Source organism: Patiria miniata, unplaced genomic scaffold (assembly GCF_015706575.1).
Source record: "Patiria miniata isolate m_02_andy unplaced genomic scaffold, ASM1570657v1 HiC_scaffold_2, whole genome shotgun sequence".
In the NCBI taxonomy this organism is placed as follows: Eukaryota; Metazoa; Echinodermata; class Asteroidea; order Valvatida; family Asterinidae; genus Patiria; species Patiria miniata.
This window is the reverse complement of record NW_024037058.1, coordinates 13,175,850-13,190,714: the sequence shown is the minus strand read 5'-3', so window position 1 is coordinate 13,190,714 and position 14,865 is coordinate 13,175,850. Positions and strand designations below refer to the sequence as shown.

At 39.0% G+C, this 14,865-nt stretch overlaps 1 protein-coding gene across 4 annotated transcripts in view; it reads right to left on the bottom strand.

Annotated features, from left to right (window-relative positions):
- Positions 1-4,020: 4,020 nt before the first annotated feature.
- Positions 4,021-14,865, bottom strand: part of LOC119726564 (neuronal cell adhesion molecule-like) — an 88,633-nt gene continuing 77,788 nt past the window's right edge. For all 4 annotated transcript variants that reach the window (XM_038198302.1, XM_038198299.1, XM_038198300.1 and 1 more), the window contains 4 exons: positions 12,903-13,073; positions 10,638-10,766; positions 9,265-9,352; positions 4,021-8,348 (listed from right to left, as the gene is read on the bottom strand). In XM_038198302.1, coding sequence (XP_038054230.1) covers positions 8,132-8,348; positions 9,265-9,352; positions 10,638-10,766; positions 12,903-13,073 — 605 coding nt within the window. In that variant the 3' untranslated portion in view covers positions 4,021-8,131. The remainder of the gene's footprint in view (positions 8,349-9,264; positions 9,353-10,637; positions 10,767-12,902; positions 13,074-14,865) is intronic.

The following is a 14,865-nucleotide window of genomic DNA, read 5'->3' as shown; positions in this document are numbered from 1 at the left end:
TAGCGTTTGTTTTTGTATGCGGTGTCTGGGGTAAAAACAGAGTCAATTCGTAGCAGCGCTCATTTGCATACGTGTTCAAAAATCTTGCACATGCAAATGAGGGTGCGAGACGAGAGCAGGTAGTGATGGGCGCGTACTGCTCGACACCTTGGGGACGAGGTTGGAAACAGGACGCTTCGCTCGTCCCCCGCCGCCCTGCAAACAGGACGCTGGGAAAGGCCGACAAATTAATGCTCTGATTGGATAGATTTGCGTGACCTGTGACCTGCAAGTCATCACGGCCACGACCCTGCAAGGTTAGAAACGGCCGTTAAAAAGACAGTCATTCATCCGCACTCTGTTATTCCATTCATTAATGCGGCGCCCTTTTTTGGTTGAAAAAGCATAATGTAGGAAAATCTGCAAAACTTGTCTGTTTTGTAAATTTTCAACTCCCGTCAGTTGCTCAGGATGCAGGCTCCGTTTTGAATTCACGAAGGGTCAAAATGCATATCATTCGACGCCTATATTCGACGCTCAAAATGTATACACATGGTCCGCAATGAAAAAGAAATCACATCCGGTATATGGTGTGTGCTATGGCAAACTTTTCGGATAGCATTTGCGTGCATGGCGCTAACCGCTCTGTGAAACTCATCTGTCCTTCCCGCCCTGTTTTGCAGGGCGGGGGTTACCAGCAAAACAGGACGCTTCCTGCTTCCAGATTCGGTACCGCAATTTGCTAGTAATGGATTTATATCGTGTAGTTGGTGTTGTTATTTACGTGCATTACGTGTTTTCACAATTATTATAATATTAACGTCCACGCCTTCTCAAAAAAACTCATTTCCTTTCCTTTCGATTTCCAACTTGCTCATATCAATATGAAATGTGATACTGCATATTGGCGGGCCAGGTTGTAGCATTATAACTTCAAAAAAAAATTCGTGTTTTCATAACTCACGGCGGTAATTTATCATGACCTATGTATAAAGCATCTAATCCGGCTGCAGCTGTTAAAGACAGTAGTTAGCCAATGCGCGCAAATGCTATCCGAAAACTTCTCATAGAAATGCACACAACCCACACCGGATGTGAATTCTTTTTCATTGCGGACCATGTGGACAAATTTTGAGCGTCGCATAATGCAATCATTGACCTTTCGTGAATTCAAACCGAGCCTGAGCAAGTGAAGGGAAGTGTAGCAAATTTTACTACACATGTACAGATAGTTTTTCAGATTTTCCTACATCACGCTTTTCAACCAAAAAAAGGCATCTATATAAAATTGGAATAAATAACGCTCTAAAACCTTGCAGGGTCATTTCCGTGATGACTTGCAGGTCACAGGTCACGCAAAATCCAACCAATCAGAGCGCGAATTCATCAGAGTATCGCAGCTTCCTGTTTGCAGGGCGGGGGTACGAGCGAAGGGGAACAAGCGAAGCTATAACACAACGGAATGGCAACAGAGGGCGCTACATTAGAGGGCACTTTATTCAAGAAAAGTTTGCACCACGAAGGATAGATGCAACCCTGCAAATAAATTCCCATAGACACTAGTGCTAAATGCCCATACTTCAAAATTCTTTTAAAAATACTCGGAACTCTCACAGGTATTCACAAGCTGCACAGAAAAATGATGATCAACATGTCATGTTTCGTTTTCTTTTCATTTTTTGGTGGGTCGACCATTGACTTTTCGAGACATTCTCACCCAAAGAAGACGACCCCTATTTTCCCAAAGCGGAAAAGTAGCCATCTTGAAAAACGATCCCTCCACAACGTGGCAAAATAGCGCCACTTTCGAGCCCAATAGCATCCAAAATGCTCAGAACTGGAAGCTCCAAGTCCGGGCCAGAGGTTCATCACCATATCTCTTCAATTCCACAATTTTACGGAGCTCAGAACTCTCTAATATATAATATTTTGAGGGTATAACTTTTATTCATGAGCTTGGCGGATAGATTTTGGCCTATTTACCGGTGTGCACCCCTCCGCAATGAGCGCGTTCGATTCGCTCGTCCCCCCGCCCTGCAAACAGGACGCTCGGATACGCTGATGAGCTTCACCAACCTCGTCCCCAGGGTGTCGAACAGTACGTGCCCATCACTACCTGCTCTCTCACCCTGGTATTGGATCATTTGCATGTGCAAGATTTTTGAACACGTATGCAAATGAGCAACAGTGTGGTGCCTGGATATGCGTTACATTAGCGTTTGTTTTTGTATGCGGTGTCTGGGGTAAAAACAGAGTCAATTCGTCGCAGCGCGAGCACGGCGTGAGTTATGAAAACAAGATTTTTTTTAAAATTAAACTGTTACGATCTTATCGAGACAACATGCAGTATCATATTTAATATTAATATGAGCAAATTGGAAAGGAAATTAGTATTTTCGAGAAGGCGTGGACGAATGATCGCGAAAATACGTACTGTACGTTGTGAATAATAGCACCAAGTACACGATAAAAATCCATTACTAGCCAATTGCGGTATCGAATCAGGATACAGGAGGAAAGTTTGCTATCCAGGGTTTACTATTGGAAACAAGGTTGGAAATAAAGTGAGCACTGGGGACGAGGTTGGAGCTTCACATAATCTTGTGAAGGAAGTGGCCTATGACCTATGAATAAAGCATCTGGCTGGAACTGTTAGACAATGTGCGCAAATGCTATCCGAAAACTTCCCATAGAATTGCGCACATTCGTTCTTCCATACCGCATGTGATTTCTGTTTCATTACGGACCATGTGGACAAAATTTTGAGCGTCGCATATAATGCAATCCGACGGTTCGTGATTCGCGAATTCGAAAACGGAGCCTGATAGCGAGTGACGGGAATTGTAAATTTACAACACAGATAAGTTTTACAGAATTTCCTCATTATTACGCTTTTCACCGAGAAAAAAACATCTCTTAACTGGAATTAAAGAGTAATGAATCAGTCTTAACGGCCGTTTTAAACTATGCAGAGTCATGACCTTGATGACGCGCAGGTCACTGGTCACGCAAAATCCAACCAATCAGAGCGTGAATTCATCAGAGTATCCCAGCGTCCTGTTTGCTGATTCGGCGGAGAATGTTGGACAACTCGTACCCGAGACAACTCGTGCCCGAGACAACTCGTACCCGGGACAACTCGTACCCGAGACAACTCGTACCCGTCGGAAAATAAAACACTGTGCAGCGTACTCGTATAATCATACTTATTTTCAACCAATTATTATTCAATTATTTCATTTCCGTTTTTCATTTTTAAGCTCAAGATTGCTATAGCTCCTTCCGCGAATTCGGCGAACTCCGCGATCATCGGCCAGCTGCCAGAATCTCTCCAGAACAATCTCTTGCTTGTCACCATTGGCAATTCCCCAAACTCAACGGCTTTTGGTTTTCCACATCTTCGGATTTGTCAATTACATCTAACTAAAAAGGAACAGAAAAGTAAATGGTAAGAAAAGTACAAGGTACGAGTCGTACCGGGTAAGAGTTGTCCCGGGTACGAGTCGTCTCGGGTACGAGTTGTCACAAATTTGGGGTACGAGTTGTCCCGGGTACGAGTTGTCCCGGGTACGAGTTGTCCCGATACCATACCATACCCTGCAGTATATGCTGGCTACTTCTGTGTTGCGAGTTAGCTCTCTAATAATTACTTTAAAAAAGGGAATATACATCATTTGCTTTTGCTGTAATTTTCAGTAATGGGTGGAATTGGGGGGTTGGAAATATATAGCAAATATAGTTACACTGACTTTTTTGAGGTTTTGGGTTCGAAAATGCTATAAAAACCAAGAAAAACAATCATTTTCCTGTAGTCTGGTTCCCTGACTCCATATATTAAGAAGAAACAGAGCAGTTTACATACATTGGGGAATTGTAAGGGAACCAGTCTAGCTGGCACGTACAGGTTTGTAATCGATTGCAAACAAGTGCGATGGTCAATTGGGGCCAGTATTTGAAAAAAAGCCAGTTTTTTTCCAACGCTGATCGGCCGATCAGCGTTGGAAATTGATACAAAAATACCACTTTTCTTGAAAATGACAGTAATGTTTCTTAAACTGATTTATTTCAACAACAGATAATGAAAAAAGCCATGTTGGACAGTACTGATTAACAGGAGATTCTGCAACAACTAGTATAGGTGGCAATGACAGGGATTTATAACTAATTATTGAAGCTGTATACATTAGCACTTATTTGAATTGATTAAAAAAGAGCCAGTCCAAAAAGCTATATAAGCGACACACTGATATATAGCAATTTTGTACACATTTTGCTATCCAAGTAATAACTACCTTCAAAAAAATTGCTCTGATGTCAATAAACCTTATGCGTAGCAGCCATCTTAGAGGGCAATGGCTCTGTGTTACTGGAGTATGTATGAGTGAACCTGTAACTGCAATTTTATTACATTTCAAATTTTCTCACCTTCATGTATAGCAATTCTGTGTCCCTTTGGTGTTTTTTTATTTGTGATTTTAATGAAGGGTGATAATACGCAACTACCTTTTCTCTAACTTAGGCCATCAGCCTGGGGGTTTGGCCAGTATCAAATCAGGGCATAAATGATTATAGTGCTCATGCGCAAGGTGTCCCGCCCCTAGAGTGGTAACAAGCATTTTGATGGACATCTTGGAAAAAAAAAGGTGTTAACACCCCAAAAGCTGCCACCGTTAGTGCTATCACATATTTTCCAACTCTGGAGATGAAAACCTTGCCAAAAATCGCTATGACGATTATTCCCCTCATTTGATACCGGTGGCCAAAATTGTTGACTGAGGCTGATGGCCTAACTGCGGTTTTCTATGCTGATAATTGACAGTGTTAATAAATTTACAATGGTTTTAGTTTAAAAAAAAAAGACAACTTAAAATGCAACAAAACCATACCTCATTAAAAAAGGTAGACATTTACCTAAAATTACAAAGCTACCAATTAATAAAGCATAAGATAATTCAGTTACAAATCAAAATATGATACATGCGTATTGATAAATAACATCCTATCGTTCCCATTACGGACGGTTGTCGAACAACCACCCAATTGCATCATGGGAAAGGGACAATTTCTTCATCAAAGACAAACCTAAATATTTATATTTCCACGCGTAGCCAATCTGCCGAATATCACAAAAAAAATATTTGGTTTTAACACACTAAGAATTGGTAACTAACTGGAAATACATCCTACGATTGCAAGTAACTATTTGTGTGAGCCTGGACTTTTAGCTTGGCAAGTACAGAGATCAATCACAAATTAAAAAAAATCTACAAAGCACGTGTTACCATTATAATTCCTTTAAAAAGACTACAAAACGAAAAACAAACTTTGCAAATGTTTCAACATATAGACACCTTTCAATTTGTCCAGAGGCACCCATTACGGGAGCCCAACAAATGGGGCTTTTTCGAATATTATACAACTTTGCTTAAATGTATAGAACACACGCATTACTAAAAGCTAGCTTTTTCACGACTAGTTCGTTAGGATAAAACGTCATTAATTTAATACAGTGTACACAAACATCAAAACAGCGCAATTTTATTCATAAAAATGTTTTGCCGTTCACTGAGAACGCTCTTGACTGCATGCAAGAAAGCTGTGTAACTTCACAGTACAATATACAGTGGTTCTTTTAATATACAGCATCTAAATCTAAGTACATTATAGTTCTACATTGACCATTCATAGAGTACACTAAAACTACGATTAGTTACGTTCATATTTGCCTAACAGGCCTTTACTTTTTACATCATCAAAATCAATTTTTATTATTAGAAGAAAGATTTAAGTGTTTAATTTTTGTTGAAGTTTCAAGACACCAAGTACTTTTTAAAATGTATTCAAATATTAAAAAAAAGGTTTTTATTTTCATGTCTCCATCAATACAGCTTTACAAATCCTTTCAACAATTCTGGTTTGACTTATCATGATCAATAAATAGTATAGCAACGCTCCATGATGTTACCATTTCTCAAACGCCGGGCAAACCAAATTCTTCTGTCCCAATATCTTGTTAGTGCAGCTTGGTGCTATTTAATAAGCTTTCAGTTGACATGTCACAGCTCTCCGCACCAGTCAACAGGGCCTGAAGCAGCTCATTAAAAATATAGCGATAAGCAACTCTGCATTGCAAAGCCACTATCAGCAGAGAAACTGTCACAAGCATAATACAGTGTATATCACATGACATTTTAGCAATATTTGTTTTGGCTCAATAGAATCGTGTGCTAACCTGCTCCAAGAAATGGCCTTAGAGGTCTACAAATTCTCCATACAAGGTTTGAAGCTCTTGCTACATTTAGCTATAAGTGTATACGGGGCTGTTTGCAAGTCTCATACAGTAACACCTTGCAAAATAATAACTTTCCTAAGACATCTTTAATTCCTGTTAATGTTAAGGTAAAGGAGACAGTTTTCTGTCATAAGTTATACCTTAGGGAGAAACCGGACATTATTTCAATCTCTCCTTAATGTCTCAACTCCTCAGAGACAGAATTCTATGTCTCAAATAGGCTAGATCAATTGCCTGTGGTCCAAATCATAAATATACCAATATTCGCGTGGGGGTAGGATAAGAGAAAATTGGGGTCAGGGGTCACTAAAGTTGGACAAAATTTGTGCACAATCCTATGGGGATGTCTCCCTAGGGTACAATTTCCCGTAATAGTGCAGATGTGTTCACAAAGCCAACAAGCTTCTTTGGGTTGGTTGGCCCATTCCAGAACAACTTGATCATATATGATCTTGATTTCGAAACCAGTCACACACCGTTGCATGGTACCTGTACATGTAGACATGGTAGAATCTCAACTTTGTACAGGGAATCTAAAAAGGACCTCCTACAAAACAATGCTTGCAAACAATTCTGCTAGCTTGAATGTTAACCCTAGACATTATATATGGTGCAGCGTTACAAAAGAAATCTAAAAATACATGTACCTCCATCACCGCAACAAAAGGTAACAGCTTTTCAATCAGTGGGTACCTTTCCAAAATCCAGGGTAACTAACATGTAACAAGTTCAACACGTTTTGGCATACAAACAAGTGCCTATCTACAAATATTTCTAAACAGTCACTCAGTATTGTTTGGAAATAAGATTTCAAGTTAAATGACAACAGTGGCTGAGCTGAAGATGCTAATATCTCTCTCTAAAAAAAAGATAAGGCTGTCATAACATTTGTACCATACAGGTTTTAAAATACAATTCTAATAAGTATGCGAAGGTTAATATTTCAACTGCAAACAGTCTAAACATTGCTTTAAGAGCGTCACATTAAAATAAAAGAATATCCCCCTAAAGGCCAAGCGGAATTTTAAAATAAAAGTCCTCTAGAAAATGTTGCTACTTTTTACAAAACAGAAGGAATTGGTTTCTCAACACCAAAAATGTAAATGGAAAAAAGTGGAATTCAACACCATATAGTGTCCACACACTGCTATAAAAAACGCCACTACTAAAGGCAATAATCACATGAATCTCGCAATAGATATTACAGTACTGGATTTTCAGTACTTAACTAGAGCTGCATTTCACACAAAAACAAACCATTTCCTTTTAATATCTTATCGGGAATATAACAGTAAAAATAATCGAAACAAATAAAATAAATTTAAAAATATGTTACATCTAACACTGATTTTATTTTTAACACTTTTGGATTAGACATCGGAAATCTCAAACTTTTTTTTCAATTTGGCATTTCTAGGAATGTTACTTTAGTGTCCCATTGCATCTACTTTGGAGCTAAGACTAACACGTGAAACACAAAATCAAACCTTTACTTTGCCTTTATAAGATAAAACCAAATACATGTACACACAATGACAGATGCAGTTTTAGAATACGTGAGAAACCGAGAATACTTTACAGTTGAGACCTTGCTTAGTCAGATTTCATCTAAGACCTTTAAGAATAAAATTGTCTCCCTTTTGAAGGAGAGACAGACAAACGCGTCCCTCCACGGCACAGCACAGCATACTCCAGTAGTTCAGGTAAATGGAAAAAAGATAAAAAGGGACGGGCAGAGACTAAAAGAACAACCCCCCCTTCTTCCATATCATCTCCACAGGATACACATCTGCAAAGCACTTAGTTGAGCTACTGGTTAAGGGTTTTTTGGGGGATGGGAGGGGAGCACGTTCTCATTCCTCAGACGAATGTTGAGTAGGCTGCCCCGCCTTGATCGGTGTCATCAGTCGGTCGTTGTTTCTTGTCGCCATATTGGCCGATGAAGGAGCCTTCCTCGTTGAACTTGCCCAGCTCGCCGTCGGCATACTCCTTCAGGCTGTCTGTGTCGCTGCTGCCCGGCTCGCTCGGTTGCAGACTGCCCTGAGATCCACGTGGCAGTTCCCCATCTTTATTATCCCTGAATCACGGCAGGAAACGATACAATTGATTAATTATTTATACTAAGCATCAATTTCATGATACAAGGGCATAACAACAAATTGTATCTCAAATTCCAACGGACAATCCAAAGTAACTTACGATATTACTATAATGCGTCGTGTGCCCGGCAGAAGGGCATATGTGCATATGCCCTTATGCAATAGCGCGTAATCACCAAAATGTTCCCAGCAAAAGGGCATTTTATATGCAGAAAAATGCCTCTAATTTTAATGAAATTTAAACATTTTCGTCAGAAATTAATACAAGTTGTTCCTAAACTTATGATTCATACGTGTGACAAATTTCAAATTCGTACGATTTATATTACGTGTGGGAGAACATTGGATACATAATGCGCGCGGGGGAACAATGGAACCTTTCAATGCAAGTTTCCTGAAAATGATTTTTTGCTTCAGAACGCTCATATGCCCTTCTGCCGGGCACCCAACAAATGAGTGAAGGGCCAGGGCAACAATGCGGCACTCATTGTAATAATGACAAGTCTTGGTAAAAAAAAAAAAATCACAACTTAATGCTAATTTTAACTTTTCAACAAGGGCTCATTAGACAGTCAAGTTATGAAATATGCCACCAAACTATTTGAGCGATGATTCTTAGCTGAATATCCAATGACTATTTATTGTTCATAGAGTAAACACAGACAGTTAATACTGTGTTTTATGTGCAATATGCAGTTCCTGCATGGCGTTCAGATTCAATAATAGCTGCATTAGAATGTTAGATTTCACTTGGTACAAATTGATACGCTAACACACACTATCATGCAATTTAAGTGCATGCATCTGTAGCAGCAGGTTCAATAGCACTTTAGGTACACGTGTAGGTCTGTATAAGTCTTCTCTACTGTTTGTCTAAGATGAACACAAACTTACTTGCTAGGTTCAAACTCCTCGAATCCATCCTCATCTTTGAGAGGCGTGCTCTCTATGTCACCCTTACGCTGCTGCTCCTTATCCGACACTGTTAGACAATAATATTCAACTTCATGTCAGAACGACTCAAACAAGAGAAAGAAAAGAACACTAAGGTGACCTGAGCCTGTAGAACACACTATGCAAATTCCAAGATAAGTGCCTTAAAGTTTGAGTAAGGACAACTGTTGCCACAGGGGTTGGCATTCATTTGACTGGGTACAAGAACAAAATTCGCATTGGAAAACAAATCAAGTTGGAGTACTCGTAAGTTTGTGTTGATTACAGCGGCCTCATCACCGAAGAATACTTAATCAATCAATACCCTAACGGAAAGTCGCAATCTGAAAAATCATTCCACAATACAGATGTGATGTTCACACATTTCGACATTTCAACAAAATGTTTTTCAATTTGTTTAGATACGATTAAATACACCTCAGAGTTTTAAAATGAGACCTTGTGTTTATGCCACCTTCTCTGGAGTTCAATTTACAAAGCATGTCCATAATCCTGTTCAACTGCTTAATGTACTTGAAGCAGCTAAACCTCTAACCGAGGATGTTAATTGAAACAACAATGTCAATGAATGATCATTACATGTATCTTTCATGTCAATCATAACAGTATACAACTCATTTTGTTTGACGGTTTCAATGCACCACTTGGCCAAGATTAATACTCAGCGCCTTGCCTAGATGCAATTGCACACTTACTGGGACAGGCAGCAGGCTTTGTAACTGTTGCCTAAAACCTTGAGCACTGAAACGGTGCTAGAAAGCTCCACTTTAGTTTTACTATATGAAACGCTTTAATCCACATTTTATTGAAGATTTCAAAGAACCAGTATCAATCTTTCAAGTGGGGTAGACTGGGAACTAGGTACCCAATTTGAAAAAAAAAACGCGTGCCTGTTGAGAAACCCAACCCCAACATTCAAATCTCGGATGTTGAAGTTCAGATTGTTCATAAATGAGCGCACAATAATACCTACCACATCAATGCAGCAAGCTACAAGCGTGTACAATGAGCATATCTCTACCCTGATAACGTTCGCGAGCATCATAAACGTGAAACATGTTTTAACTTACCATGTGGCCTGTTTTTTATCTCAAAAATTCCCCACAAATGACATTCAAAACGTTTCTTTTTCAATGTCTGAGAAATTATAAAGTAATTTGTATAGTTGGTTAATACGGGTACCGGATCCAACAACCTGGAACCGGTTCTTAACATCAACGGTCGGGTACTCGGGTACCTGGTTCCACTGCACAGCCCTACTAACAAGTGGACTAGGTTGTGATTCCTGCTTCCTCAGACATTGTAGTCCTTACCATTGTACTTTCCTCCTCTCTGGCTCTTGAGGATACAAAGCACCAGCAGGATGCAGAGGAGAGCGACGATGATGATGAGAAGGACGATGAACCATCCCTGAACATAGATGGGAGAGGCCCTCTGAGCAGCTGTGTAGTGACGGGAAGAACAAACAAACAAAATCAACAAACTAGAAAAATACATACAATACATACAATACATACAATACAATACAATAAAGTCATTTATATAGCGCTCTTACTCAAAGATGGTTTCACAGCGCTGAACGATAAAAAAATCACACCAAAAAAAAATATGCTGAACATTAACAAGAAAATTATGAAAACATGAATCTCAATCAAATAAATATGTCTTAAGGGTCTTTCGAAAGACATACCAAGATTGTAGCATCAATGAATGAGAACGTGTCCCGGACAATTATGATTTCGATATCAATTCAAAACATGACTCGGTAACTTTTGAATTGATATTGATTGGTTGATTGAATTGATTTTCCCAGAATAAACAGCATTCACTGAGCTAAATGTTCATCAGGTTCGTTGTTTATAAGCACCCTTCTTTATACATGTATTTTGAGCACTTCTGTTGCTTAAACGAAAAACATGCACAAATGATCAATGATAAACTCTATCTTTAATGTCAAATCACAAATTAATCATGGTCCAAATAAGTCAATCATCACAAGTCAGTTTACAAGTAACAGGGGAGGAACAATGACATTGGAATCATGTCTGCTTCATTTTATATATGCCTGTCACCTCTTTTCAGCGAAGATGACTTGGGATTGACTCGTAATGACTTGTTTACAACTCGTTCATACTATGTACACATTGCCCAGGAAACATCTGACTAAGAGAAGTACAAAAAATGTGGAAATTTGTCTGGCAGGCATGAACAGTACCCGGTACTTATGTCCATGTGCTTAGAATTTGTACCGGTGTCACATGAAAATCCGACTCCTATGAAAATCGGACCCCTATTTCCCTATTATTGGTTGATCCCTCGCACATGACAGGTCACTCTCCCGAAACGATCCTAATAATAGCATAGTATCGTACTCATGCATGCGCAGTACTACCAATGAGTCCACATTTCATGGAGTCGGATATTCACGCTACACCGGTACCATCTACAGGACAGAGTTATTGCAAAAAATCTCTAGTGTGCACCCAGTCTTCTCTACAAATGATCAGTTATCTGATGATGACCACTGTTCCCCTGTGTATTTGGCCTGGTACATGTATGTACATGTACATCTCATATCCTATGAAACAGAATGTGCTTTTATGTACTTAGAATATGTACCGGTACATAGGACAGAGTTATTGCAAAAATCTCTAGCGTGCACCCAGTCTTCTCTACAAATGATCAGTTTATATCTGATGACGACCACTGTTCCCCTGTGTATATGGCCTGGTACCGGCATGTACATGTACATCTCATATCCTATGAAACTGAATAAGGTTTTTACATGTACTCTTTTAATTCAAGTGTAATGAGTGATTACAAGTGAAATATTACGTAATATATGAAAGTTTACTTAAATTACGTTTTAGCTACCGTAAGTGAGGCATTTGAATTGTTTCATTGTTTCATGTAGAGTGAGTGCTTCTTAACTACTTTTGCTGTATTTTTGCAGACACTCAAAAGGCATTTTCACACCATTGTCTCTTAAAAACAACACAGCTCCATCGTGAGCCGAAACGGGTGCCTTTTGTTTTTTTTGCTCATGCCAATTTCCATATTCATGAGCAAAAGTGTGATGTCATTTCATTTCAGGCAGAAACTTCAATGTTACAGATATTTCAGCACCAACAGTTGCCAGAATTCTGGATATTTTGTGGAACATTGTAAAGTTTCTTTTCGTTGGTGATTCATTGTCATGTCAGTACATGGAAGTAAGCCAAGGAGCAAACTTTTCTCACAAATGTTTTCAAAGAACACATTTTTGGGTTCACAATGTGAACAGAAAAACCATGAACTGAACAGTGCAGGGTCCCCACATCAATCTGCAAACCAAATTTCATGACTTTTCTAGGACTTTCCAGGACTAAAATATGACAATTTACATGACATTTATTGCCACTTTGCAGAGAAATGCACTCAATAAAATTAACCCCCCAAAAAAGGATTGTCAAATAATGTACATACCGGTACGTTTAGGAAAGTAGAAAGTTGCACAAAATGTATTCCTCAACAAAATTAATCTCACGGACTTTTTTAAATACAGAAATTAAACTAACAACAGTGCCCCATGCTCTTACCGCCTGCAAGTGTCTTGACTTTTTCTTCGTCTCCAGATACCTCTCCTGCATCATTCACAGCCACAATGGTCAGCAGATACTCTGTGCCGGGCTCCAGTTCAGGTACATTGGTCATGCTTTTATCCAGCAGGTCTACGCGCTTAGTCTCCTGATATTCTGCCTCTGGGTCGTCTTTGGGGTACAGAGAAAAAAAAACACAAAAACATTAACACTTATCAAGCACAGTAGAATTTTGTTACAACCCACACACTAACATCAGCAAAGGATTTGTTGTAATTTTTGCTGCTAATGCTTTAGTTTCATTCGCTCTTTGCACACTCCCGCCATAAGCATGAAGAGCCTCGATCTGGTATTACTAAACACAATAAATATAGCCTGTTTAGTGATTCCCGTGTCGGGGTTCAGTGATTCCAGTCTATACACGGGAATATATTTTTATTGTGTGAAATTGCCCGATTGAGGCTCTGCATGCTTATGGGGGAGCGTGCAAAGAGCGAATTGCACACAAAATGTGCAACAACTCGGAACGTTCATTTTAGCCAAATGTTTGGTGTAGTGTTGTTAGTTATAATGTACCCAGTTATGATTTTTCTCTTAGAAACCTGGTCCTACACCTTTTGCTATTGAAGCAAGCACTGGATTTTGTTGAATATCACATGCTATATCATTTACATTGAAGGTCACCAGAAGAAGGCGGTTGCTACTTGCCAAAACATCGTCAGAGACAACGTGAAAGTGAGTCCAGAATTTGAAATGTAATTTGCAACATGCTATATCTTGTTTAATACGCCGTTTTCAAATTACTTAACGTTACAACATAATTTTTGAAAGATCTTATCCTTTTAATTGCACTGTACATCACATACATGTAGTTTTTAACCCTTGGCCGAGTAGAACCACAAACATCTCCATTCCCTTTCAATTGTGCGATTCAATAATAAAAACCATATTTTTTTCAGAGCACGAGCAGGCTCAGTTTAAAATCACTGCTTACACTGTGAATGATGTGACCAACAGCTCAGGCCACTCGATTTTCCATAAACAAGCTAGTTTTTTAAAGCACATCCTCTTCTGATTTGCTTTTTATTTGTTTATTAAAAGGATCAAGGGCATACGCGGCTAACAAACAATACAATCCTTTTGGACTGCAATGACCAATGCCTGGTGCACGTAATTAGCAGAATTGCCTGGAGCTCTGCAGGTCAAAAGGATAGCACTCGATCGGGATAAAAGCAATATGTTCATTAGTGACAAGGTTAAAAATATCAACATGATGAGAGAAATGGCAGAGGATGCAACTACCGTGAAATGTCAAGACAACACATGATACACATGGAAACGATTTGTGGCATGTCCAAGATGCATAAATAGTGTGTGATATCAAAGAGAACACACTTGCAACTACAGAAGGTAGGAGAAACGCATGGCTAATCATTCCGAATGAAGAAAACTTATGTTAATACATACACATACTGATGAAACCGTCATTTTAAATGACTCATTTCTGTACAAGATTTTCCCTCTTGATACCATACATATGTACCGATACATCAAGGTACCGGTACCGTACATGTATTACCCTTTTATTTAAAAATAACTGCATGTATCACCTTGAGTGTTTAATTGAGTACCACGAACAGCTGGGTCCAAGTGAGAAAAGAAATGAAGGAACACAAACCCAGACTTGTGATCTAATTACTATCTTAATATGTTATCTCTGTGCCAATACGTCAATGACACCAGAAACTTTGCACCCTCTGCATTGGTAATTAATAATATACATCTGGTCCTAATGCAAAGACTGTCATTTCATGGTAATAATCTTAAAGCTAGAGTCCATCATTTGCAGCTATAAAAAAGGTAACTGGCGTAATTATTGTTGAAAAACATTGGTTGAAAGATAGTAAGGCGACTACACTCCCTGTGAAATTATTCTTTCTGGCTGTCATTTTGAAGTAATCAA